Here is a 23,887-nt window from a genome sequence, read left to right as displayed (position 1 = left end):
CTCATGCTGAAACAGACCAGGGAGGCAGGGTTGGGGGCGGGGGGCCGGGCTTAGCGGAGTCAGAGCTGTAGCCTCACCCTGGCCATCTGGACGAGGGCTTCTCCTGCTCAAGGCTGAGCACCAGCCCCTGCAGCCCCTCCCGGATTCCTGCCTTACCCGAATACAGTTGTGAATACCTGTGTGTAGACGCCCTGTGGGCCTGGGCTCCCAGGTGGACCCCGCTGGCTCCTCATGGGTGGACAGATCAGATTGCTCTCCTGGGCCCGGCTGGCCTCCAAGCCAGGTTCTGCAGGTAGAGGGTGAGGAGACCCCACCGCAGCCCTGGGCTGACGCGCCTGCCGTCACTTTCCTATCACGGCCCCTCGACCCCAGGTCGGGGGTGGGGGGTGCCGGGAGTCTCTGAGCCCATTAGTGTAGAATCCAGGAGGCTGGAGTTCGACTGAAGAGCGGCATCTGGAGGACGGGTCCAGGACATCTCGGCAGCCACCGGGGTCTGCGCTCTGGCCAGGCACAGAGACAGGGTCCACATCCTTCCCAGAGGCCGCTGCAGAAGGGAAGACCTCGGTGGTCCTTCTGGAAAGGGCACTGGACACAAAGGGGCTGCACAGACGTAGACACACGCACAGACAGAGTTTGCACATACACACGTGCACGCACGCACACACACAAACACCGTCCGTGTCAATGCGTACATTCTCCCACACAGATCACACGGGGATGCCCCGCCTCTCCTTAGCGCCCTCTGGTGCCCCAGGCCTACAGTCCCCCGGTCCTGCGCCCCTCTCCACCAGGAAGCCCTCCCCTCCCCTGCCTTTCTCTCGGCCTCTGCCCATGCAAGTGATAGGGACTCCCATGTTTCCCCACCAGAAAGCTAGATTTTAACAGAAAGTCTCCCGTTCTCTGAACGTTGGCTGGAAAATGAGATGTTTAAATGCTGGGCAGGGGACGAGGTTGCGGTATTGTTGAAGGAAGTGGCAGTTTCTTCTGCTGGAACCCCCCCCCCAAGCTCAGCATCTGCTGGAGAGGACGTCCAAGGGCTTCTTCAGCCTCACCCCAGGTCCTGGGAGCCACTGAGCCAGTGGGGCCCCCCAGCCCTGCCATCTCAGGTAGCCAGTGATGGTGTGGCCGTCAGCCTGGCCCTGGGGTCCCGCCGAAGCCTGTTCCAGATCCATGCCTCCGCCCCACCGGCTCCCCAGGCTCGTGGGAGGGCTCCTCCTGTGCTGGCCCATGGTGTCCAGCTCTCCGGCCCAGGCTGGCTCTGAAGCGGGACCCACCACCAGGCTGGCGCGTCAGAGTGAGGGCAGACACCAGACAGAAGGCCCTCCCCACCCTGCCCTCCTGCCACGGCCTGGCTGGCCCCTGATTATGAGGCTGGGCCCCTCTCCTCTGTCCAAGACCCGGGCCACCCTGGTCCCGTCTCACAAGGACGGGCAGTGGCATGTCCTGGGCACCACCTACCCCCATCAGCCAGCAGAGGGCCGTCGTGAAATCCACTGTTCAGTCCCCCCCCCATCCAACCCCGGGCCCGTGGCGTTCTCTGGTCCTGGCCCCGCAGCCTCCCAGCCCCTCCCCCTTGGTGACCTGGGCATCGGCTGCCCCCAGAAGACCCCGTTTCTCTGTGCCCAACAACATTGTTGGTCATGGCGCCTGGACTGTGGGCGCCTCCCACCCTCTCCTGCAGGCCCTCAGGGGTGAGGCACCTGCATCGGTGCATCCCCTGGGGCCAGAGGGCCACACCTCATCTGGCGGTGGTCTCAGCCACACAGCCAGCCCTACAGCTGCCTTCCACCCTGAGGAACACCCAGCAGCTCCCACCGCCCACTCCTCACCCTAGACATCCAACAGACTAAGGAGCCACCAGGAGGTGCCTTGAGAGACTATGGGTAGGAGAGAACATTGCAGAGAGGAGTGGGAGGCAGGAGGTGCAGCCGCTGTGCACAGGAGCATGACCCAGTCAGACTGGGGTGTGGAAGGTGGGGACAAGGACCTCCGCCCAGGGGCCTTGACGCCAGTGATGGGGACAGGACCCCCACCCAGGGCTCAAGACACCCATGATGGGGACAGGATCTCCGCCCAGGGCTTGTGACACCAGTGATGGGGACAGGACCCCCACCCAGGGTTCGTGATGCCAGTGATGAGGACAGGACCCCTGACTAGGGCTCAAGACACCCATGATGGGGACAGGAACTCTGCCCAGGGCTCATGACATGCGTGATGGGAACAGGTCCTGCCCAGGGCTTGTGATGCCTGTGATGGGGACAGGACCCCCGCCCAGGGTTCATGATGTCAGTGATGGGAACAGGACCCCCGCCCAGGGCTTATGAAGCCCATGATGGAGACAGGAGCCCAGCCCAGGAGTTGTGACACCTGATGACGGGGACTGAGCTCAAGATCCCCACTCCGGGGCCATGATGCCCCCCACAAAGAGGGGTAAGTCTGTCTCCACCTTGAGAGCTGAAGGAAACCCCAACCCAGCCGACCCCGTAGGACCAGTGGGAATGCTGTGTGCTTAGCCCACAAAGGCCACAATGCTCCAGGTGAGCACAGTGGGGCCTCAGTTTCCCCACCTGTCCTGGCTTTCAAGGGCTGCTGGGAAGCCGGAAGGCCTGACTATCTTGGAAGAAGATGGGCTGAGGCTAGGCCGGCGGGGCCAAGAAGCAGTGCACGTCCCTGCCCCGCGGCTGGAGAGCTCACGGCAGCAGCGTTCCTGGAAACCGCTGGTTTCTCCGCCTGCCCTCAGGACTGTGAAGCAGAAGGGCCCTGCGCCCACGCTTCTCCCGCCAACACCTCCTGCTCTGTTCCCAACCCCAGCCCTCTGGGCTGTGCATCCCCTCCCGGCATGGCCACGGCTCGTGACCCCAGGGGGTTACAGCCAACCTCCGCACTCCCCTACCGCGAGACCCCAGCTCAGGGAGAAGGGTGGCCCAGCCACACAGGAGGCTCCCATCGCAGGTGAAGAAATGTTTACGATGCTGCCGGCCTTCAGGGACGGCCATGCTCCCCCACCACAGAGTTCCCCGCCCCAAGCGTGGTGCTTTCTGGAAGTCTAGAGGGCCTGGGGAGGGCTCAGTGTGTACGCACGGGCAGCGTGGCCCCAGTGACCGAGGTCATCGGGGGGACGGGGGGACGGCTACCTCTGCAGGGGGCATGAGATGGGTGGGTGAGTGGTAGACGGACAGATGAGGGAAAACTAGAGGAAGTCCGAGCGAGCCGGGGACAGGACAGCTCCAGGACACAGATCGGGTGTGAGTTCTGTTTCTCCGCGGGTTTCTGAATTGTCCCAGCTTCCTACAACGCGTGTTATTCTTCTGATCAGAGCGATTAGAGGTTGTTTTCTAAGTACTATGAGCTGCGTCACAGAAAGCTTCCCAGAGCGGGGGCGCCTTGGTCACCAGCAGTGGCCTCCTACCGTCCTTGCACGGCCGCAACAGGAAAACCCGGCGGGGAGGGAAGGCCAGGTCCTGTCAGAGGGCCTCCAGCTCCTGGACAGGCTCCCTCCAACGCGGGTTCCCAGGGCCGACCCCAACCCCCAACTCCAGGCAGTCCCCTGCGGAGCTCCCAGAGGCCACACAACTGTCAGGGGCCCAGCCATCCCTGTCTGTAGGGGCATCAGGCCACGCCCGGGTCTGGACTCCAGCCCTCAGGCCAGAGGGTTATGCCGCGGTGTGAGAGGTCACTGGCCAGAGTGTGGGTCACCGTCTGCAAAGGGAGGCCTGATGCTGTCCCCTCCCACACTGTCCATGGGTGCCTAGATGCAGAGACACACTGAGCTGCGTGATGAACAAGGGCCCTGACCCAGCGGATTAGGCTCCTGAGGCGCAGACAGTAAACATCCCCGAAGGGAGCTTCCCGAGGCCTGTACTGGGAAAGGAGAGGCCAGGGCAGCAGAGCTGAGGGGACAGGCAAAAGGACCCCAGGTGGGGGAGCACTGGGGCAGCAGCCCACCAGGACAGTGCAAGGTGGGGTTGGGGGTGGCAGGGGGGAGGGAGGGAGGGTAAGGGAAGGGGAGGTTTGATGCAGGAAGGAGCTCAGGTGCTCCAAGTGGTCAGAGAGGAGGGGACCAGGCAGGATGGACCGCCAGACCTTGTGACCGTAGATCCCACAAGCCGAGGCTACATCCTAGTGAGCTGCTGGCAAGTCTGCTCAGCCTGGCCTCAGACCCAGCATCCAAGCAAGCCAGACGCTGAGTCCCCTGGTCTTGGTGTAGGGGAGGAAAAGAGAGCGGGGACAGGAAGGCCAGCAGGACCTGCCAGCGAGTGACCATGGCCTCACTACCCCTCTGTCCTCCTGGGCCTGGTGTCCCCCCACCTCAGGTCCGTGTGCTGCCCCTTTCCAGGCTTCAGTGGGGAAAATTTTGGAAACTGCCAGCATGAGGCCAGAAGTCACTGTTGTGGCCAGGATCTCGGCCACTGGCCATCCTGGAGGGGCCGGGGGTGAGGCCCCAGAACTCTGCTGAGGGGGCGTGACGCCATCACGGTGCCCCTTGGGGCCAGCAGGAAGAGCCGGGTTATCTAAGCCCTGGTGGGGGAGCGTCTGGGCCGAAACATCTGGAAATCCACAGAGCAGAGGCCGAGGGCCCAGCAGACGGCTGTCTGAGACCAAGGTCATGAGCGGGCAGAGAAGGTGACTGGACCCAGTAGCACTGGCCTCAGTCACCCCGAGGCCCCTTCTCTGCCTGGGGCCGTCAGGGAAGAAGGATAGAGGAAGCTCCCTGCCCCCCAAGAGTGCCACGGGCCACGTGGCCTGGCTGGCCTGCCACAGGCGGGCCCTTCTGGGAAGAGGCCTTCCCGGTGGCCGCCAGGCCCTGCACAGAAAGAGCCGGGACATCCCCTGGCCAGGGGCTGGTGCTCTAACACAGGCGGCTGCTCTCATAGAAAGTTCCAGAGAGGACACACAGCACCGCGGCCGGGGTCTGAGCGCAGGGTGGGGGGTGGGGGCGCACTGTTTGGGGGGCATCACAGGCCCCTTCTCTGCCCTTTGTTTTTTTTTTTTTTGTTTCATTTTACCTTTGTTTTTTTAAAGTGGTACCATTGCCCTGTGACACGATACTGGTTTCAGATGTGGGATTAGTGACTGGGTGACTGGGTGTCTGTGAACCGCGGGACACAGTCGACATGCTGTCTCCTGGACACCCGTTAGCTCGCACTGCCGCAGATTTTCTTTTCTTGTGATGGAAACTCGCAGGATCCACTGTCTCCACGATTCACAAATGAACCCGGTCTTGTTAAGGACCGAAGGCCAGGCTGCCCATCCCACCCTCACCACCCCTCAGGCGATACCTCCACAAGGGAGGGAAATGGCGCACCTTATCAGGGCATTTTTTAAGTTTTAAACTGTGTCCCTGATGCAGCGGTCCATCCAAGGCGGAAGTCCCTGGGCCAGCTGGGCCAGTGCCAGCCCCTCCCCCACATTCCTCCTCCCGCTGCTGCTTTTAAAGGCCCCTGGGGCCCACAGGCCGCCATCCGCCTTCTGCCTGCCACCTGCCACCATGCGCTGTCTTGTGAGCCTAGCTCTGGCCCTGCTGGCCCTGGAGGCCGCCCTGGCCCAGGCCCCAGCCCCGGCCCTCACCTTGCCAGGTAGGCCTGAGCTGCTGTCCCTGGGGGGGCGCCCAAGAGGGTCCTCCTGACCTCCCTCTGCTCCAGGTGCATCCCGGACACACCGGTGGCCCTGATATGTTGGTGATAGGACGGGTGGCGCAGAGTGGAGGAGGCTGGCCCCTGGGGGTCCCCCACAACGAAAAGCAGGGCACTGCCTAGAGACCCCCAGGTGCCGCAAGGCCGAGCCCCCTGTCCTTGGACCCCTGGGTCTTAACCCCACCTGCCGCCGTGGGCCTGGACCTGACGCACCCTTCCGTCCCCCGGTCACACTCTGCTTACTCTCTTCCTTTCAAGAAAGGGGGCAAGTTAGGGTGCTGGGGACCAGACTGCCCATGGTTCCCACTCTCGCCCCACCTTGCCCCCCGACCAAGCAGCCCTGGGGGAGGCGGTCCAAGGGCCCCCCTCACCTGCCTGTCCTGTGTGCAGCGCAGGCTGTGTGCCCGGAGCTCAGCTCCTCCGAGGAGGACGCCTGTGTGGTCTCCTGCAACTCAGACGAGAACTGCCCCCAAGGCACCAAATGCTGCCCCAGGAGCCCCTGCAGCCGCTCCTGCGTGGTCCCCCTCATCGGTAACACCACAGCCCCCACACCCCATGCCAAGGCCTGTCTGGGGGTGGGAGGAGCCAGCTTGCTCTAGGGTCCCCCCGAGGGGGCACCCCACATCACTCTTAGTGACCCGCCCCCCAGCCCCCTGAACTCCACCCAGGAGTGAGCCCATTCCCCTGCTGGCCTGCCTGCTGAGGCTCACCCGGCTCCCCCCAGCATCGCCCAGGCCCAGCTCTGTGAGGAGGCAGCCGTGGTCCCCTCCTTGGGGCACCGGGGGGCACAGTGGCAGTCCTGGGACCGGGACACCAGCCGCAGGGGAGACCAGCAGCAGGGCGGACCCGGGGCCTGAAGGGCCGGCCGTCTCTCCCCAGCGCCTGTGCAGAAGGCCGGCCGCTGCCCCTGGGTGCAGGCCCCGCTGACGCCCACGCCCTGCTTGGAGAACAGTGAGTGCTCCCGGGATGACCAGTGTGCCGGCAACCGGAAGTGCTGCCTGAGCGCCTGTGCCACGAGGTGTCTGGAGCCCCAGGCAGGTGAGCATCCCACGCCCTCCCAGGACGGCATCCCGGCCACGGTTGCAGCATAAGGCCTGGGCTGAGATGGGGCACCAGGCGAGCAAAGGAAGCGGAGACTCAGAGACTCGTCTAAGCAGGACAGCAAGACGTGGTCCAGCGCAGTCTGAGGAGTGCCTATGACCTTGCCACGTAACCTTGGGAGGCGGCTGGGCTCCCAAATGTGGGAGGAGGTCTGGGGCAGGAGCCGGGAAACGTGTATCCTGGCTCCCTGTGCCCAAGCCTGCCTGTGGGCCGTGGGGAAGGCCAGGGCGGGAAGGCTGTGGAGTGGCCCCCATGGTCGGGTCCCACTCCTCTGAGGTCTCCGTGTCCCCTGCAGAGGAGCCGCTCCAGTGAGGGGCTTCCCCAGGAGTTCCCCGGCTGCCAGGAGCGACCAGCCTGAGCCTGCTTGGCAAGAACCTTGTCTCCCCAATCCAGAGAGGGCAAGACGCTTCCCACCTGCTGCCAATAAAAACCCACTTAGCTTCACTTCTCTCTGTCTGTCTGTCTGTCCGGGGCACCTGCCAGGAGGGACAAAGCACACAGGCCTCTGGGAGCTCCCAGGCTGCCCACTCAGCCCTCAGGGGTCCGGCCCCGCTGAGAGGCGTCGCTGGCGTGGGGACGGGGGCAGACTGCAGGGAGTACTGGGGCCCCGACATCGACGTGGCCTCACTCCATGGCAGCGTGTGACCCCATCAGGTGGCGAATGCGGAGGGCAGGTGTGCTCACTGGGAGCCTCAGTGCCAATAGCACTTCGGGCAGCCTCGCAAGGACCTGCAGAGAAGTGTGCCCGCCCAGCACACATGCGAGCTCCCAGGGTTCCCACCAGTCTGCCCTGACTGCAAGCACACCCAGAATTTCTGGAGGCCACCTGCTCCCTGCTTCGCTAAGCTCCAGATTCAGGGGTTCCCACAAACCCCACAGGTTCACCAAGTTTTAAGGACGACCCACAGAAGTCCGAGAGCACAGTCTGTTATAAAGGACACAGATCGGAAAGAGTCAAATGCAGACCGCACCGTGGGGGTGGGGGCGGGGACACAGGAGCCCGTGTCCCCGCTGGGGGGGCCACCACCTCCCCGCACACCCACGTGTCCCCAGCCCGGAAGCCCCTTGAGCTTCAGTGCCCAGAGAGGTCTCGAAGCTGCACAGACAGGATGAAGCCCTTGGCCATTGTCGACCAACTCAACCCCTGCCCTCTAAGCTCACGGCTGGCTCTCGGGCCGCTGGCCCCTGTCCTGTGCCACCGAGGACCCCAGAGCCTCACCAGCATAAACTCACGTATAAGAAAGGAGTCCTTGCAAATATCACAGGACAGTCATATCACCCAGGAAACTGCAAGATTTTGTAGCGCTCTTCCAGGGAGGGGACAAAGACCGGAGTTCTTTATTTTTTTAAGATTTATTGGGGCGCCTGGGTGGCTCAGTGGTTAAGCCTCTGCCTTCGGCGCAGGTCATGGTCTCAGTGTCCTGGGATCGAGCCACGCATCGGGCTCTGTGCTCGGCGGGGAGCCTCCTTCCCCCCTCTCTCTGCCTGCCTCTCTGCCTACTTATGATATCTCTCTCTCTCTCTCTCTGTCAAATAAATAAATAAATTCTTTTTAAAAAAAAAAGATTTATTTATTTGTTTATTTGAGAGAGAGAGAGAGAGAGCAGGAGCAGGGATGCGGGGCTTGATCCCAGGACTCCAGGGCCAGGACCTGCGCAGAAGGCAAACAACCCACAGAGCCACCCAGATGACCCCAAAGACCAGAGCTCTTGACGGTGACCCAGTGTGCGGCTGACCCGCGTGGGAGCTTTCGGCCAGCCTGGCCCAGCTCGTGCACACTCCACTGCCTGTCACGTGCCCACTGACATGTCAGGAGCTGGGCAGACAGGACAGATTATCCAAGAAAAGGGCATCGACTAGTGGCCTTTTGTTTCTGGACCGTTCTCCAGCAAAAGGAACCAGGATTCCTTGGAGACATTGTTGAGTGAACACGGGACGAGGCCCCGTGGGACACCGTGTGTCGGAAAGCAGCGCCCGCCTTCGGCCACCACCAGACAACTAGACCCCAGCAGCGACGGTGGCGGACAGGAAGCTCTTCACAGAAAATGCTGGTCAACACGGAGCGGGGGAGGGGGCACAGGACTAGAAGCCCACCTCCACAACTCTAAAGCCATCATCACTCCAGGCGGTGGCATCAGGTGCCGGGGAAAGCACTGGGAGAAACGTCACAGCCTCAAAGCATCCCATAGACCCGTTCACCACTCACCAGTGGGAGCGGCTCCCACAGTGGAGAGCTCATTCCAGCCGACCCAAGGGATCAAACCCTGCACCGCACCTGCTAGGACCCACCAGGGTGCTGTGCGTCCCAGTGTGACCCAAGGGGACCACAACACTCACACATGGTGGCCTTGCCAGAGACGTGCCATCACATGAGTCCAGGTTCCACTCAGTGTTGTAGAAGATGGGGAGCGGGGTGAGGGGGGGCGGGGGAAGGGGACTCATCTCCTGATCTGCTGGCCTCGCCACACCTAGGATTCCCTACTACAGGATCTCTTAAAACAGTCGCTTTCAGGAGCTGGATGTCCATCCGGGGTGGAAACCCTCTCCCTGCTCCACCACCCCCCACCGCGTGCTCATGGCAGCCCACCCCAGAGCGCCCAGACCCTGCCAGCCTCCTGCCCAGGCCACCCAGCTCCATCCCCCTGAAGCACCACTTTCCCTCCTCCTCCGTGCTGAGGGCCCCCCACCCCGCACTGATGCCCAGGTTGGCCAGAGCCGGGAGAGGCTAGGAGGGCATCAGTAACGCCGGGGCCAGTCCCCGCCACACAATGTACTGAGCACTTGCCCCACCGCCCCAGGAGGCTCTGCAGGACTTCCTGGTGGACACAGTGGAAGGATGGGCAAGGTGGAGGAATGGGACAGGGGAGGGATGCAGGAGAGGAGGGAAGAGGAAGAAGGAGAGGAAGAGCAGGGAGAGGGAGGAGGTGTAACTTGTAAGACCCTCCTCCTCCTCCTCCTCCTCTTCTTCCTCCTCCTGCTCCTCCTCCTTCTCCTCCTCCTGCTCCCCCCTCTCCTTCTCTGCCTCCCTCTCCTCCTCCTCTTCCTCCTGGGGGTCTGGGGAGGTCCGGAGGGAGGGTTTTTTCACGCCCAGGCTCTGTGATCCTACAAAGGACGCAGCACGGCACCTGGGCCACGGCTAAGATGTACTACGGCAGGAGACAGCAACACTCACGCACGGAAGAGGCACAGGGGAGAACTCTGGAGGCGGCCAGACAGCGGCTTCCAGACCTGTCCTGACTAGCCACCGAGGCGGCGCTGGATTCCCAGCAACACATGAGCGGTCACGTCCGCCCAGGAAGCTCCTCAGGGGTTTTCCCCAGGGCTGGTCTGGGGACACCAGAGGGGAGGAAACCCAGCCTGGCAGAGGCTGGCGTTACTGATGCCCTCCTAGCAGGGGCCAGCACCATGCCGTGCCCCCCGGGGTAGACCCAGGAAGGCCCTTGTGCCGGGCACAGTTGAGCAGCCGCGTCCCTAGCCGCCGGCGAAGTCTAACCCCCCCGCCACCATCACCAGCTCCGCGGGTCCTGACTCCGGCAGCAAGTCTGCTCGCTGCTCTGGTTCTGTCACTACGCCTGCCACAAGTGCGACAGACTGGGTGGGCTGAGGTCTCCCGGCCATCCCTCCCCCTCCCTCTCAAAGGCAGCCGAACCCATCTCATCCCGCCTTCTTGTCAGCCTGGGGCCCTGGGCCTTGTCAGCAGGCTGCGCGGAGGGTGCTGTCCTTCCCCGGCACCTTGCTGAGGCACCGGGCTGGGACCCCAAGGCCACTCTGCACTCAAGTCACCAACAGGCTAGGGAGTGAGGGAGCAAGCCGGGCTGGCCTCACTGCGAGGGGCACAGGAAATAGGGTGCAACAGGGGTAAGGAACAGGAACGCGGAGAGGCTCACTGAGCACAACCAGGACAGCGACGAGAACGAAGCCACCCACGTCTTCCCTGCATCCAGCTGGGTCCACTGCCTCTGATAGCAACGGCGGTCCCAAGCTCGGTGCTCAGGAGGGGTTTGAACTCAGATCCTCTCCTCCAACCCACAAAACCCACCCACGAGGGCAGGAGCCTTTCTGGGGACTGTGGCTGAGGACCTCCAGACTGAATTGCCTCTGCCAGCTCCAAGCATGGGGCCACCTGCGAAAATCTGAGTGACTGTGGGGACTCCAGACATAGCCCCCAGGCCTGGACACAGCTCCCCTAAGGTCAGAGCCCCCCTCAGTCACCAGGGGGAGCTGACTCTTGGCTGCCAGGAAGTCAGAGAGGCTTTGAGGAGCCACACAGGGCTCCCTGCCGCAGCTGGTGAGTCCCCAGGCCGTGGGCCCCAGGCGAGCCCCCCTCGTAACCTCCCAGAGCAATGGTGACAGGGACTGTGGCCACAGCAAGGTCCGCATGCTCACACCTGATGTCCTCGGCACCCCAAGCCAGCTTTCCCCCTACCCGGGCCCCCCTTGGCAGCTCTGGCAACCACTCTGCTGTCCCGCCAGCCCAGGAAACTAAACAGACAGCAACGGCAGGTGCGCTAAACGTGGTCTGACGGCGAAGCCCACTCATGGGCCAGAGGCCCCTCTCACGGGCCCCCCACTCTGTGCGACGCACCTGCTTTACTGAGACAATTCACGTAACACACATCCACCTCTCACCCTGTAGAGCCCAGTGGCCCCTCGCATTCTCAGTTAACGAGGCATCCGCCCAATCCAGAGCGTGTCCGGCCCCCAAAGCCATCCCAGGCCCCTGGCAAGTACTTGTCTACTTCTGTGCACGGGGACCTGCGTGTCCAGGACCATCTCCTGTCAGGACTCTGTCACAGAGCATGTCCTCAAGGCTCATCTCGAGTGGCTCTGGCTGGCCACCATCCCATGAGGGACACTCGTTGATCCACTGACTGTCACCCGACCGTGTGTGGTTGGGGCCTTCTGGGAACGCTTGTGCACGAGTGTCACACGGACATGTTCTCCGTTTTCTCGGGCTGTGCACCTAAGAGTCACACAGTTTCGAGAAACTGCCCATTTTCCAAAGCAGCCTCACCGTGTTACATGCCCGCCAGCTACGCTCAGCACACGGAGCTCCCCACGCCCTCACCAGCACCTGTTGTCTCCCGGGTTCTATGACGGGGGTTTTGACGGCCGCTGTGAATGTGGTGCAAATGGGCACCTTCCTGAGGGCCAGCGACGCTGAGTGTCCTCGCACGTGTTCATGGGACACAGGTGGCGCTTCGGAGAGAAGTCTACTCCCACTCTATGACCAGTTTGCAACGGGGCCACTGCCGTTTACCGGGGAGGTGTGAGAGCTCTGACTCTGCGTCTTAGTTTTGAGACGCACCCGCATCACTGCAGGACTTGCTGTTCGTTGCTTTTTCTTAACATTCTTCCTTTTCTAGAGTGATTTTAGGTTCCCAGCAAAACCAAGTGAGAAGTACAGTGGAATCTACCTCTTGTCCCCACAACACACATGCACACCCTCCCCCCACCATCAACATTCCCCACCAAAGGGGATCGTTATGATCAATGAACCCACAAGGCCTCACCACGAACACCCAAAGTCCCCAGCTGACGGGACAGCTCCCTCTTGCTGTGCATATCCGGTGCCTTTGGACAAATCTGTGATACCCACCCATCATAGTATCACCCAGAATGGTTTTACTGCCCCAAAGATCCCACACTCTGCCTGTTCATCCTTCCCACCCCCAGCTTGGGCAACCACAGATCACTCCACGGTGCTGACAGTGCCGCCTTTTCCAGAACATTCTACATTTGGAATCACACAGTGTGCGGCATTTGCAAATAGGCTCCTTTCACCTAGAGGCATGCATTCGAGGTCCTTCCATGTCCTCTCGTGGCTTGACAGCTTGCTCTTTTTAGCACTCCGTAATACCCCACCAGCTGGATGGACCACATTTTGCTTGGCCACCCACCTTCTGAAGGGTGCCCTGGTTGCTTCCAAGTCTTGGTAACGAGGACTGAAGCTTCTAGAAACATCTGTGTGCAGGTTTCCGTGAGGATGTGAGTTCTCAGCTCTCGGTGGGGGGAGTACCAAACAGCACGACTGTGGGCCTGCGAGGCATCGGAGTGTGTTCTGGCCCCTGTCACAAAAATATCATCCACTCTGTGCCTTACGAGCAACGGAAATCTGTTTCTCACAGTTCTGGAGGCTGGAGGAGCTAGATCGGGGCACCAGGATGATCGCGGGAGAGCTGTTTCTCTACTACAGACTTTCTGCTGTGCTCTCACGTGGTGGAAATCCAGGGGCTCTGTGGGGTCTCTGTCTCTTTTTCTTTTTAAGAGAGAGAGCACACGCTTGAGAGGAGGGAGGAAGCCGACTCCGTGCTGAGCGCGGGGCCCAACTACACAGGGCTCGATCCCACGACCCTGAGATCATGACCTGAGCCAAAACCAAGAGTCAGACGCTCAACCGAGTCACCCCAGCTGCCCAGGGGTCGGTCTCTTTTAAGGACACTAATCCCACCAAGAGGCCTCCACTCTCATGACCCAATCACGTCCCAAAGGCCCCGCCTCCTAACACCATCACCTTGAACCTCAGGTCTTGAGGTATGAACTGGGAGGACACAGCCATCAGGTCCATTGTGTATGGTAAGAGTATGTTTAGTTTTGTAACAAAATGTGAAACTTGAAAAGCAGCTGCACCATTCCGCAGTCCCACCAGCAATGGAGGAGCAGACATCTGAGGCGAGAAGCCAAATCAGGATGCGTAATAACGGCGAGAGAGAGAAAAAGAGCAACCACACAGGGAAACGGAAAATCTAGAGAAAAAAATTCCTTTCACCAAAATCCTTCCATAAGAGAAAATATCACAATCATGAAAAAAAAAATAGTATGAAAAGGAACATTCAAAGCCAAAAAGGAGGCCTCAGTAAATGTTAAGTGTGATGGCAGAAATCAGGCCTCAGGAGAGTCAGAAGCTAACGCTGACGGGACCTCTCAGGAAGCAGAGCAAAAAATCACGAGATGGAAAGAAGCCGAGGTGAGACAAGACGGGAAAATCAGAAACCAGACTGAAAGAGCCAACATTTGAACCTGGGCGTTTTGGAAAGAGATTAAATGAAGGAAAGGATACACCCAACCCAGTAAACAAGGACCCCAGCCTGAGGACGGGGCTTTCAGGCGGGGCCCACCACCAGCTCGGGTAAGGAGGGAGACTCTCAGCACTGGGAGAGGTCAGACCCGCAGGCATAATGAAAAGCCAGCTTTTTTTTTTTTTTTTAAGATTTTATTTATTTGACAGAGATCACAAGTAGGCAGAGAGACAGGCAGAGAAAGAGGAAGAAGCAGGCTCCCCGCTGAGCAGAGAGCGGGCTTGATCCCAGGACCCTGGGATCATGACCTGAGCTGAAGGCAGAGGCTTAACCTACTGAAACACCCAGGCGCCCCAAGCCAGCTTTTAGAAGTTAAAACAGAAATAAGAAAAAGGACAGGAGAAGGGGGAGAAGGAGAAAACAGAACGAAGAAAGGAAGGAAGGGAGGGAGGGCTGACACCACAGGCAAACTTGTGGACTCAGAAGCCAGAGGAGCGAGGAGGCTGGAGGGTCTGACGCGAGCCTGCGACAGCAGGAAGCGGATTCTAACCACAGCCAGCCCGGCCTGTAGGGGGACACAGGACGCATCCTTTCAGACCCGCGGGGTCCGAATTTGCCTTCGCCGCACCAGCTCTCCACAGCGAGCCAGGGCGCCCTCCGGGAAGCGCGCGGACGGAGGAGCGACAGGACTGCGCGAGGAGAACCCCGTTAATCTTCCCGGGGAGGGGGAAACCCCGCCGACGGCCCCCGGGGAGGAGAGGACCCGGCAGACGGCCCCAGGGCGGGTCGGAAGGCGCGGGGACACGCCCGAGGGGTGGGCGGCGGGAGAGACCGAGGCGCTGGGAGCGCTCCGGGGAGAGGCGCCGGACTCTGACGCGCTCCGGGAGCCGCACCCGACGACCGCAGCCCGGGGCGAACCGCACGCAGCGGGGAGAGCGCGGCGAGAAGGGGCAATAACCACGCACAGCCCTCAGGGGCGCAGGGCCCGCCTCCCGCCCTCCCAAAACGACACGCCCGCACCCGCCAGCCGGAGACGCTGCGTGGGCCCCACGGGCGCGGCGGGAACAGAGCGTCCGCAGGACCAGGCACACCGCGCCTGCACGGCCGCACGACTCCGCCTGGGAACCGCTCCACCGCAGCCCCTCCGCGCGGGACCCGGGGCGGGCTGCAGGGCGGGCTGCAGACGCCCGGCCGTCAGCCCCGGGTCCCGGGCGCCCCATTCTTCCCGGTTCCCATCTTTCCTGAACTGCCCAGCACCCACCTCTCGCCCCGCTACTTCCCATTTCCTAGGTTGTGCCCTCAGCAAAGATGGCACTCGGCCAGAGAGGCGGCAGCTAGCGTGACTTCCGGCTGTCTGCCCTCAGCAAAGATGGCACCCTGCCGGAAAGGGTGGTGGGCACGACTTCCGGTCGGGCGGACCTCGGCTAGGCTCGTTTCCGGCGGCGCTCCAAGTGACGTAGCGAGCGCGCCGCGCGGCGTGAGCCGAGGACCGTGCGGGGGCACATGGAGGTCAGCGGCGGCTCTCGGGACTGCTGCGTATGTCTGGGGCGGGTGGGGTGGAGGATTCTGGGCGTGGGTCCCGAGGGCTGGAGGGCGCACCGGGATGCGGGGGGTCGGGGTCCCGCGGCTGGAGGCGAGGGACCGGCCGGCCGGTGCGTGCCGCCATGCCGCGTGGTGGCCTGCGGGCCTGGGTGCGGGTGTTCTATCTGCCCCCGACGGCCGGGCTTCGCCGGAGCTGGTGTTAGCCCGACCCCAGCGGGGCCTCCGGACCTCAGCTCCGTCCCCAGGTCGCAGGGCTGTCCTCCGTGGGGGGCGTCCCCGCCGGCGGGCGCCGGGGGTGCGGAACGTCACCATCGGGCGCGTGTGCTCCGGAGTCTGGGGTGTGCGGTGGTGAGACCCGAGGCATCGCAGCTGCGGAGCGCGGGCGAGCGAGGGAGGCGTGGCGACCCGGGGCCAGGCTCCTGGCAGCTGGGAGTCGAGCGCGTGCTCTCCTTTAGCAGGAGGGGAGGCCCGGGCACCTGCCGTGCACCGCCCGCGGGGTCGCCCCGCCGAGCGAGACGGTCCGAGCGGCTGGAGGCCGCAGCAGCGGGATGTGCGATGAAGCCTGGGAGGAGGTGACGTCTCGCCTGGGCGTGGAGGCATAAAGGGTGATTTCCTGGGTCTGTGGCGTTGGGAAACAGCGGGACCTGGGGGAGGCAGAGGGCGAGGCTGTGGGGTGTGGGTTTTCCAGGCACGGCCTGATGGAAAACGTCTTACCCTGCGTCTCCCCACGTCAGCTCTTCTAACTCTCGGGGCCTTTGAAGTGGGGGTGGCCGTGGGCCAGCCCCACTGGGAGGCCTGGGACAGCCGGGTCTGCATTGTCGAACTAGCTGACTCCAGGCGCTGCCGGGGCGGCCGCTCCGCAGCCCAAGCTCTGGCGCCCTACGCTTCGATATTCAGTCACATCCTTCACGGAAATGGAGTCTGTGAGGTTTTTGCTTCAGAAAGCACCGGCCTGCTTAGGGACAGGCAGAGAGGAGAGGTTCTGGCTGGTGGGGAGAGTGGCCATGCTTTCATGGGTCCTGCTCTCAGGTCGGGAGCGGGAGCTCGCCCGCATCACCGCTTTCTCTCCGTTGTCTCTGCAGGGCTGTGGAACCACATGCTAGCAGTCTTAGCTGCCGGCCCCTGCCCCCAGCCCCAGGCCACCATGGCAGCCCGCCTGGTGAAGCGATGTGCTTGCCTCCTAAGGGAGGCCACCCTTGTGCCCCCTGCCACAGCTCCTGCCGTGGCTCCCATGGGTCGACTAAGACTTGCCCAGGTCAGCTGCAGGACTCTGACCTCCTCAGCTACCTCGCCCAGTGCCCACTTCCCACGTTCCTTGTCCGGGCTCCTAGAGAAGGAGCACGTGTTCAGTGCCAGGCCACAGCAGCAAGAGGTGGACCAGCTCATCGAGAAGGCCACCCGGCCAGAGGAGCTCCTGGAGCTGCTCAGTGATGGTCACCGCCTGCACGAGAACCACGCAGCCCTCATGCTCATCCAGCTTTCCCGCCTGCTCTCCGACAAGCCGGAACACAAGGCCTCACTCACACAGGATGCCCGCTTTCAGCAGCTTCTCCAGCTTGTCAACAGCCAGGTGGGTTTCTAGAATGTTCTCTCAGGGTTCAACGGGCAGAAAATAGTGGCACTGGAGTCCAGAGCAGCCAGTCACTTTCTGTAGCCAGGAACTCTGTTGCTTGCCTAGTTTGTTACATCCTTTGGTTAATTATCCACGCGGTCCTCTTAGCTGAATTTCGCTATCCTTCTATACCAAGCAGCAAATGGGACAAAGGAAATGGATACGCAGGAAGCGAGCTGGTTCTTCTCTGTTTCCCGGGTGCTATTGTCCTGGGCAGGCAGTCCTGACCTGTGTAGCTCCCCTCCAGTGTTTGGCTCACAGTGGGCATGCTCCTAAAGCTGGAGGAGATGCCGGGGGTGGGGGGGCGGCTGATGGAGGGTGCCGGGGAGCTGGGCTAAGCGCGGCCATCATCCAGCTGGTCAGATCCTTAACACATGAGTGCAGAGGGCACCTGTCTGTGGCACGGGGGTGGGGGACACACCAGCTCTTGGCTGTGACCTCATCGGCCCACAGTCCCTCCCCTGGTCGGTGCTGGAGGGAATCCCTGCTTCGGTCACTGAGCTCCAGAGCCGTGTGTGCAGGTGTCAGAGGCCGAGGCAGAGGAGAGTCACAGGTTAAGTAAGGGTGGGGTTTCTGACTACAGTCTGGGAAAGCAGTGGGTGTGGCTGGCTGGTTTTACAGAGAGAAAATGCAGGAATGCTTCCGTGGTAAGGGAGGTGTGGAGCTTTTCATCTCGGGGAAACGTGCATGTGTTGAGGTCATGGCAGAAGGTCTCTTTCCTCTGATGCTGTCGCTTGTAACCCCTTAACCAGGCTCCTGCTCGCTCTGTGACTGTGGTCCTGGTTGTTACTGACTGTTTTGCACACACACACAACTGAAGTGTGTTTCAGGAGATGAGAGCAGACATTGGAACAAAGCCGTGAACCAAAACAAACTGGGAATGAAGTATAATGGACGTGGTGACCGAGCTTCCTTGTATAAGTTCTCCTGCCTTCCAGGAGACACACCGATGCGGCACCATGTTTCCTGACACGGACTCAAATTTTCTACTCGCTGGCCTCCCCAGCCCTTCCCCGGCTCCCCTGTTTGCACTCTGCTCCCTCTGTGCAGTCCCATTTCACCGGGGAAGGGAGCGGCCCCACCAGTGGGGTCGAGTTAGAGGCTCGTTGCAGTGACAGGACCCCACCTGAGCCCCTGCGTCCCGGCTCCCTGGGGGCCCTCTGGCGCATACTGCTTCTGCGAGGGCGTGAGCTGGGCTAGACGGGCCCCTGCGCATCCCTGAGGCCTGGAGACATCAGCGGGGTCCCCCTTGTCAGAAACAGCCCCCGAGGAGGAGGGAGGTGCTGGTGCCACTGCCTCAGGGCTTGGGGACACCGTGTGTTGCGGTGTGAAGCCTCACGGGGTGTGGGTCCCTGAGGTGGCCGTGGTGGTGGCACATGAACAGCCAGCCCCTCGTCCGTGGTGCCTGGGGATAGGGGATCACCAGGCCTCCTCTTGCCCACATATCCCAGGGCTGCTTTGCAGCTGCACACCTCAGGGAGCAGGGCGCCGGCACCTGGACGTGCTCCACGGGGGGCTCACTCCCCCTCAGCTAACTGCTTACTGTCACCATGAGCCGGAGAGCGGGTGGACAGTTAGACCCTGAGTCAGCCCTGCAGGCTTTCCCCTGACTGCTGGACTCGGCAGCTTGCTGGGTTCATGTCTGCGCACGAGTAGGGCACTTGTCAGGCGTGCCCACTGCACAGATAAGTGGCCAGGTCTCTGTAACCACCTGCCTCCATGGAATTTGCGTTGGAGGAACCTGGGGGGTTTTCTTCCTCGCACAGAGCTCGTGTTCGCAGGGAACCCAGACCGCTGGCCTGGCGGAGTGGGGCAGGCTGCCGGAAGTGCCCACCCTCCGGCAGTGGGCAGGGAGCCGTGCAGGCACGGGATGGGTGGGTTCTCGGGTTTGACTTCCCATGTCCTCCCCACCCAGATAGCCTCAGTCTGGCACGGGCCTCTCGTGAGGCTGCTCCGAAGCCTCTACGCGCTGGCGCTGCCTGCGGCCAGCAAGCAGCTGCAGTCGGTGGAGCAGGAAGTCCGCTGGCGCCTGCGCAGGCTCAGGTACAAGCACTTGGCCTTCCTGGCGGAGTCCAGCACCGCCTACATGCAGCAGCGGGGCTCCCAGGAGCTGCTGGCTGAGCTGCTTGTGAGCCTGGAGCGGCGCTGGGCAGAGATCGAGGACGGCCGCACGGTGGTAGCCCTGATGGCGAAGGCGGGGCCTCTCTCGGAGCCGCTGATGAACCGCCTGGAGGACAAGGTACTGGAGCAGGGTCACGGGGCCACCTCAGGCACGCTCGGTGGCCACACTGATGAGCTCAGCATGGTTTGTCTTCTCTAAAATTACTGTGTGCACGAGACCTGGGCCGGCGGGTGGACCCACTCTGGGCTCACGCTTCCCGGTGATGTGCCATGCCACAACCCCCCCCCTTCCCCCCCCCCCCAGCAGTCAGGTCAAATTCAGCCCCCGTTGCTGTCGTAGCGGGTGCTGGCCTAGATGGCTGCTACAGCAGGCCGTGCAGCCCATGGGCCCCGGGTCCCCCGCGCTGGGACCTGGGGATAAGTTTGGCTGCAGACAGGGCACCCGGGCCTGGGGGTTCCCCGGGTGGGAGCTGGGGCAGGACCCCACCCGGCTAGGGCCTGGGGTTAGTGAGCTCAGGCCCAGTTGCTGTCCCACAGGGGCCGCCCAGTGCCACGCAGGAGCCCTGGCCTCGGCCGCCCCGCTGACCCCTGCGGCTGTGATTGACAGTGCCTGGAGCTGGCGGAACAGTTTGGGCCCGATGAGCTGCGGAAGGTGCTGGTGACGCTGGCTGCTCAAAACCGGCGGTCGGTGCCCCTGCTGCGAGCCATCTCTTACCACCTGGTCCAGAAGCCCTTCCCCCTGACGAAAGGCGTCATCTTGGACCTGGCGTATGCCTACGGTGAGCCCTTCCGGCCGGGAGCAGTGGAGAGGAGGGCACTCTGCCTGCAGCTGTGTCAAATTCGGTGCCTGCCCTCCCCGTGGCCGGCGCTGGCCCAAGAGGCTGCCACAGAAACACAGTGACCCATGGGCCCTGGTCCCCTTTGCTGGGCCTCAGGGATAAATTTGGTCACAGACACCTCGTCCCCAGACCTCAAAGCCAGGCTGGGGGTGGTCGGGTACTCCTGGGGCAGTCTGTAGACCCTCGCGGGTGAACCCTGGGCTCACTCTGTCCCGAAGGCAAACTCGGCTTCCAGCAGACACAGGTGTTCCAGCGCCTGGCTGCCGACCTGCTGCCCCACGTGCCCAGCCTGACGTCTGGCGAGGTGTCCCGCTGCGCGAAGTCATTCGCCCTCCTCAAGTGGCACAGTGGGCCTCTGTTTGAGGCCTTCGTCCAGGTGAGCCGGGCAGAGCCCTGCGGCCTAGGCTCGGACGCCGTGGGGTCCTGACTCCCCTGGAGTGGGTTCCCTGCCCCTTGCCTCAGGGAGGCAGAGCTGGCCAGACACACTGCCTGGTTGTTCGTGGGGGTTCCTTCTTGGTTCATTCAGGGAGCAGACGTCGTGGGTGGGGCGGTGTTTTCTGTCCTCTCAGCTTCAGAGGAGTTTATACTCTTGGGTGGCTGTCTCAGGGAGCTGTACGGGTGGTGAGGCTAGAATCCGCGCACAGCCCACAGCTGCTCAAGGCCGTGCCAAGCGGCCACAGCATTTCCAGAGCCGCTGCCGGGCGGCTCCTGGGGATCCCAGCCTCCGGGGATGGCAGCTGCTGGCGGGGAGGGTCTGGGTGGCCCTGAGCGGTTGGGGTCATGGGCCGTGGGAGGGATGGGTCCGTCTTACACTGTCCTCCGCCTGGCCTGCCCAGCACGTGTTGGACAGAGCCCAGACCGTCCCGGTGCCGCACCTGTGCAATGTTCTCCTGGCCTTCGCGCACCTCAACTTCCGTCCAGAGCGTCCAGAACAGGAGGATCAGTTCTTTGGCCTGGTACGGTCTGTGCAATCCCCCCTCCCCAGCTGCTGTGGGGCCCCTGGGGAGCAGCTCCAGGCTGGAATTCTGCGTGGGGGCCGTGGGGATGCGAGGGGAGCAGTCTAGAGCCACGTGACGCACATTGTCCTGGGACAGAAGATGCCCGCAGTCCCCCACGCCTGCTGTGTGGCCCAGAGCAGCTGCGGGTCAGGAGGTGTCAGCCGGCTCCCTCGCCAGCTGCACAGTCAGGGCCAGGGGATCCCTGGTCTCCGATCTTGGTGTTTCCTTAACGCCCTGCAGTCATTGTGAGCTGCTGACAGGGCTGCGTGCTGTGTGGGTCACCTGTGCGGCACCGCCCCAGCAGGCCAGCTGCGGTCCCTTCCATAGTGTCCAAGTCCTCTCGAGGCCAGAAACACCTCCCCAGCCTGGGGCCTGCTCCCCATGTGACAGGAAACATGAGTTCATACCATAGACCTTTGCTGCTGGGAAGCCCAGCTGAAGGTCATGCTGGTGCTGAGGAAGGTTTCTGGTACTCTCGACAGGGGCTGCCCCAAGCCTGGCCGGAGTGTGGGCAGGATTACCCCCTTAACTCTTCAGCCCTTGGGGTGTCCAAGTTGTCTGAGAGCCCTGAGCGCTGCCGGCCCGGGATGCCGGCCACCACTGAGTGCAACCCCTTCCTCCGCCTGCCCTGTCCTCGCTCAGGTTCACGAGAAGCTTGACTCGGAGCTGACGGGGCTGCACCCAGCCCTGCAGGTGGACGTGGTGTGGGCCCTGTGCGTGCTGCGGCAGGCGCGGGAGGCGGAGCTGCGGGCTGTACTGCGCCCTGAACTGCACGGCCAGTTTCTAGGTGAGGGTTGGGGGGCGTCCCCTCCTCCCGAGCCGGAGGCTACCATGCGTGCCTGCCTGCTTTTGCGCGCCTCCGCCAGGGCAGGAGAGAGGCGGCCCCCCAAGCTCACCTGGTGTTCGCCGCTCCTCTACCCCCTCCCTGTGGGGGGCCCCCAGACCCTCTTCCCTGATAGTGCATGTGGTTCAGGGGGCAGCGTGGGGTCAGGGTGCCCTTGTCCCCCACCTGGCCCACGTGTCCGTCAGCTTACCCGCTCTTCTCACACCATCTTTTCCCTTAGAGGCCAAGTCCCCAAAGGACCAGGGTACCCTCAGGAAGCTGCTGCATGTGAACGCTAGCGCCCAGCTGGAGCACCCCGGGTACGCGGGCCCGTGTCTGCCAGCCACAGCCCTGGTCCCCAGACTGTCCGCCCTCGACAGGAAGGTGACCCCCTTGCAGAAGGAGCTGCAGGACACACTGAAGGGGCTGCTGGGGGGCAGCGACAGGGGCAGCTTCGCGGTGCCCACGCAGTACGGCTGGGTCCTAGGTGAGCCCCCCCCCACCCCCCTGCTGATAGCCACGGGGCTGCTGCTCATTCCAGCCCTCTGCAGAGAGGGCCCTGCGCCCCCGGGGACGGTCCCCAACACTGCACCCACGCCCCTCCTAGACGCTGAGGTGCTGCTGGACCCCGACGGCCAGTTCCTGCCCCTCAGGAACTTTGTGGCCCCTCATCTAGCCCCACCATCCGGGACCCAGCCGCTGCCCCCTGGAACCAAGAGGTAGGCAGCCAGACGGCTTCCCCAGGGCTCCCTGGTCCCTCCGCGGGCCCCTGGACCATGCCCCACCTGAGCCCCGCGCCCTTCCCTGCCAGGCTGGCCTTCCTGCGCTGGGAGTTCCCCAGCTACAGCAGCCGGAGCCGAGACCTGCTGGGGCGCTTCGCACTGGCCCGGCGCCACGTGCAGGCTGCTGGCTTCCTGGTGGTGGACGTGAGTACTGTGGGGCCCGGGGCCAGCCACGTTGGAGTCCCCACTCACACGGGAGAAAAGGAAGTTTGGAAGGTGGCATTTAAGGCCACAGCTTCTGGGAGCCACTCAGGGCCTCATAGATCCAGTCTGCGTGCTGGCCGTGGAGAGCAGGGTGGCCTTACAGACTGGAGGATGGTTTTGTCACGTTTACATCTTGGATGTTTTTCTGTTTTCAGTGATTTTTAAAAATTAAAAAGCTGTTTTCGGGCGCCACAGCTTTCCAGATTCCTGGCCCAGGGGTCAGGGCGCTGTAACTCTGAGCACTGAGGGAAGCGGGGTCTCCCCGCCAGCCACAGTCCCACGGCTCCGTGGGTTGGGAGGCTGGGGGTGCGGGTGCAGAATAGCAGGCAGAACCACGGTCCCCATGCCCTCCCCGCAGGTCCCGTACTATGAGTGGCTGGACCTCAAGTCCGAGTGGCAGAAAGGCGCCTACCTGAAGGACAAGATGCGAAAAGCTGTGGCAGAGGAGCTGGCCAAGTGATGTGTCCTGAGCCATGGACTGTGCTCGCGGGGGGCCGGGCTCTCCCGAGGCCTGGCCGGGGCCACTGGACACTCGCGCCTGGGTGAGGTTGCCAGAGGGGCGTGCTGGCCTGCAGCACCTGCCTCTTAGGGGCAATAAACCTGTGATTTCAGCTTTCAACACCAGGAGACGTCCCAGGTTTTGTTACCTTCACCCCTCTCTGCTCTGCTTTCCACGCTACTGGCCTGTCCCCACCTCTGCCTTCCCCGGGGTCCCTGTCGGCAAGCATGCAGCTGCCTGGTGCACATGCGGTGCATCTGCGCAGGTGGAGCCTGACGACGCCGGCCCTGGGGCCGTGAGGACCTTCCCAGGAGAGGCCCCTGGATTTTGGGCACGTGGCATGGGGTTCTCCTGGTGGTGTGGGTGCTGAGCACAGTCGTCCTGGGAGGTTCTCTCCTGCCTGGGTGTCAGGCGAGTGTGGGTGCCCCGAGGAGCCAAGCTGACAGGAGGTGCTGGGTCTGGAGCAGAACCAGTGCTGGGACAGCAGGTCTCGTGACCCCTCCCCGCCCATCCGGGCAGGGGGTTCCTGGGGTCACAGGCCTGTGCGCCCTGAGCCTGCTTTCCCACTGCAGCAGTAGCGCCACTAGACGCTGGAAAGAGCAGCTGGTCCCCGGTGGCTCTAGGGTGGAGGGAGCCGGGGATAAGGGCCGCCTCCACCCTGGGTCCCCAAGCCAGCCGTTCAGCACGCCTCCAGAGGATTCGCAGCTCACACGG

General features: G+C 62.8%; 2 protein-coding genes and 2 non-coding genes across 15 annotated transcripts; all 4 read left to right on the top strand.

Annotated features, from left to right (window-relative positions):
• The first annotated feature begins 5,488 nt into the window (after window positions 1-5,488).
• LOC123951559 (whey acidic protein-like) lies at window positions 5,489-7,046 on the top strand. Its single transcript, XM_046020266.1, has 4 exons — window positions 5,489-5,576; window positions 6,024-6,164; window positions 6,513-6,671; window positions 7,030-7,046. Exons 1-4 carry the CDS (start codon window positions 5,489-5,491, stop codon window positions 7,044-7,046), a joined length of 405 nt encoding a protein of 134 aa, XP_045876222.1.
• Window positions 7,047-15,047: 8,001 nt separating this feature from the next.
• Window positions 15,048-23,298, top strand: TBRG4 (transforming growth factor beta regulator 4). Of its 12 annotated transcripts, none has more exons than XM_046020633.1 (12): window positions 15,048-15,289; window positions 15,751-15,912; window positions 16,378-16,865; window positions 18,823-19,146; window positions 19,636-19,807; window positions 20,086-20,243; window positions 20,704-20,823; window positions 21,508-21,652; window positions 21,930-22,175; window positions 22,296-22,407; window positions 22,500-22,614; window positions 23,033-23,298. In XM_046020633.1, exons 3-12 carry the CDS (start codon window positions 16,392-16,394, stop codon window positions 23,132-23,134), a joined length of 1,968 nt encoding a protein of 655 aa, XP_045876589.1. In that variant the 5' UTR covers window positions 15,048-15,289; window positions 15,751-15,912; window positions 16,378-16,391; the 3' UTR covers window positions 23,135-23,298. The 12 variants fall into 12 exon arrangements, with proteins under 12 accessions (XP_045876589.1, XP_045876593.1, XP_045876590.1 ...); XM_046020634.1 differs by having other exon boundaries at window positions 15,090-15,289; window positions 15,754-15,867; XM_046020632.1 differs by having other exon boundaries at window positions 15,090-15,289; window positions 15,751-15,867.
• Window positions 19,331-19,467, top strand: LOC123952412. Its single transcript, XR_006820654.1, has one exon. It is a non-coding gene; the product is annotated as a small nucleolar RNA SNORA5 (small nucleolar RNA).
• On the top strand, window positions 19,853-19,987 carry LOC123952411. The gene has a single exon (XR_006820653.1). It is a non-coding gene; the product is annotated as a small nucleolar RNA SNORA5 (small nucleolar RNA).
• Window positions 23,299-23,887: the final 589 nt, after the last annotated feature.

Source organism: Meles meles, chromosome 10, assembly GCF_922984935.1.
Source record: "Meles meles chromosome 10, mMelMel3.1 paternal haplotype, whole genome shotgun sequence".
NCBI classification, from domain to species: Eukaryota; Metazoa; Chordata; class Mammalia; order Carnivora; family Mustelidae; genus Meles; species Meles meles.
The sequence above is the reverse complement of the archived record's forward strand: the minus strand, read 5'-3'. Positions and strand labels throughout refer to the sequence as shown.

What these genes read in the sequence shown, in the direction of transcription:
- TBRG4 (XM_046020637.1), top strand. Translation starts at nt 16,392, where the DNA reads ATGCTAGCAGTCTTAGCTGCCGGCCCCTGCCCCCAGCCCCAGGCCACC. An exon ending in GGACCTGGCGTATGCCTACG is followed by an intron (nt 19,808 to 20,085) that starts GTGAGCCCTTCC and finishes TCTGTCCCGAAG; the next exon opens with GCAAACTCGGCTTCCAGCAG. An exon ending in CTGGCTTCCTGGTGGTGGAC is followed by an intron (nt 22,615 to 23,032) that starts GTGAGTACTGTG and finishes CCCTCCCCGCAG; the next exon opens with GTCCCGTACTATGAGTGGCT.
- LOC123951559 (XM_046020266.1), top strand. Translation starts at nt 5,489, where the DNA reads ATGCGCTGTCTTGTGAGCCTAGCTCTGGCCCTGCTGGCCCTGGAGGCC. An exon ending in CCCGGCCCTCACCTTGCCAG is followed by an intron (nt 5,577 to 6,023) that starts GTAGGCCTGAGC and finishes TCCTGTGTGCAG; the next exon opens with CGCAGGCTGTGTGCCCGGAG. An exon ending in CTGCGTGGTCCCCCTCATCG is followed by an intron (nt 6,165 to 6,512) that starts GTAACACCACAG and finishes GTCTCTCCCCAG; the next exon opens with CGCCTGTGCAGAAGGCCGGC.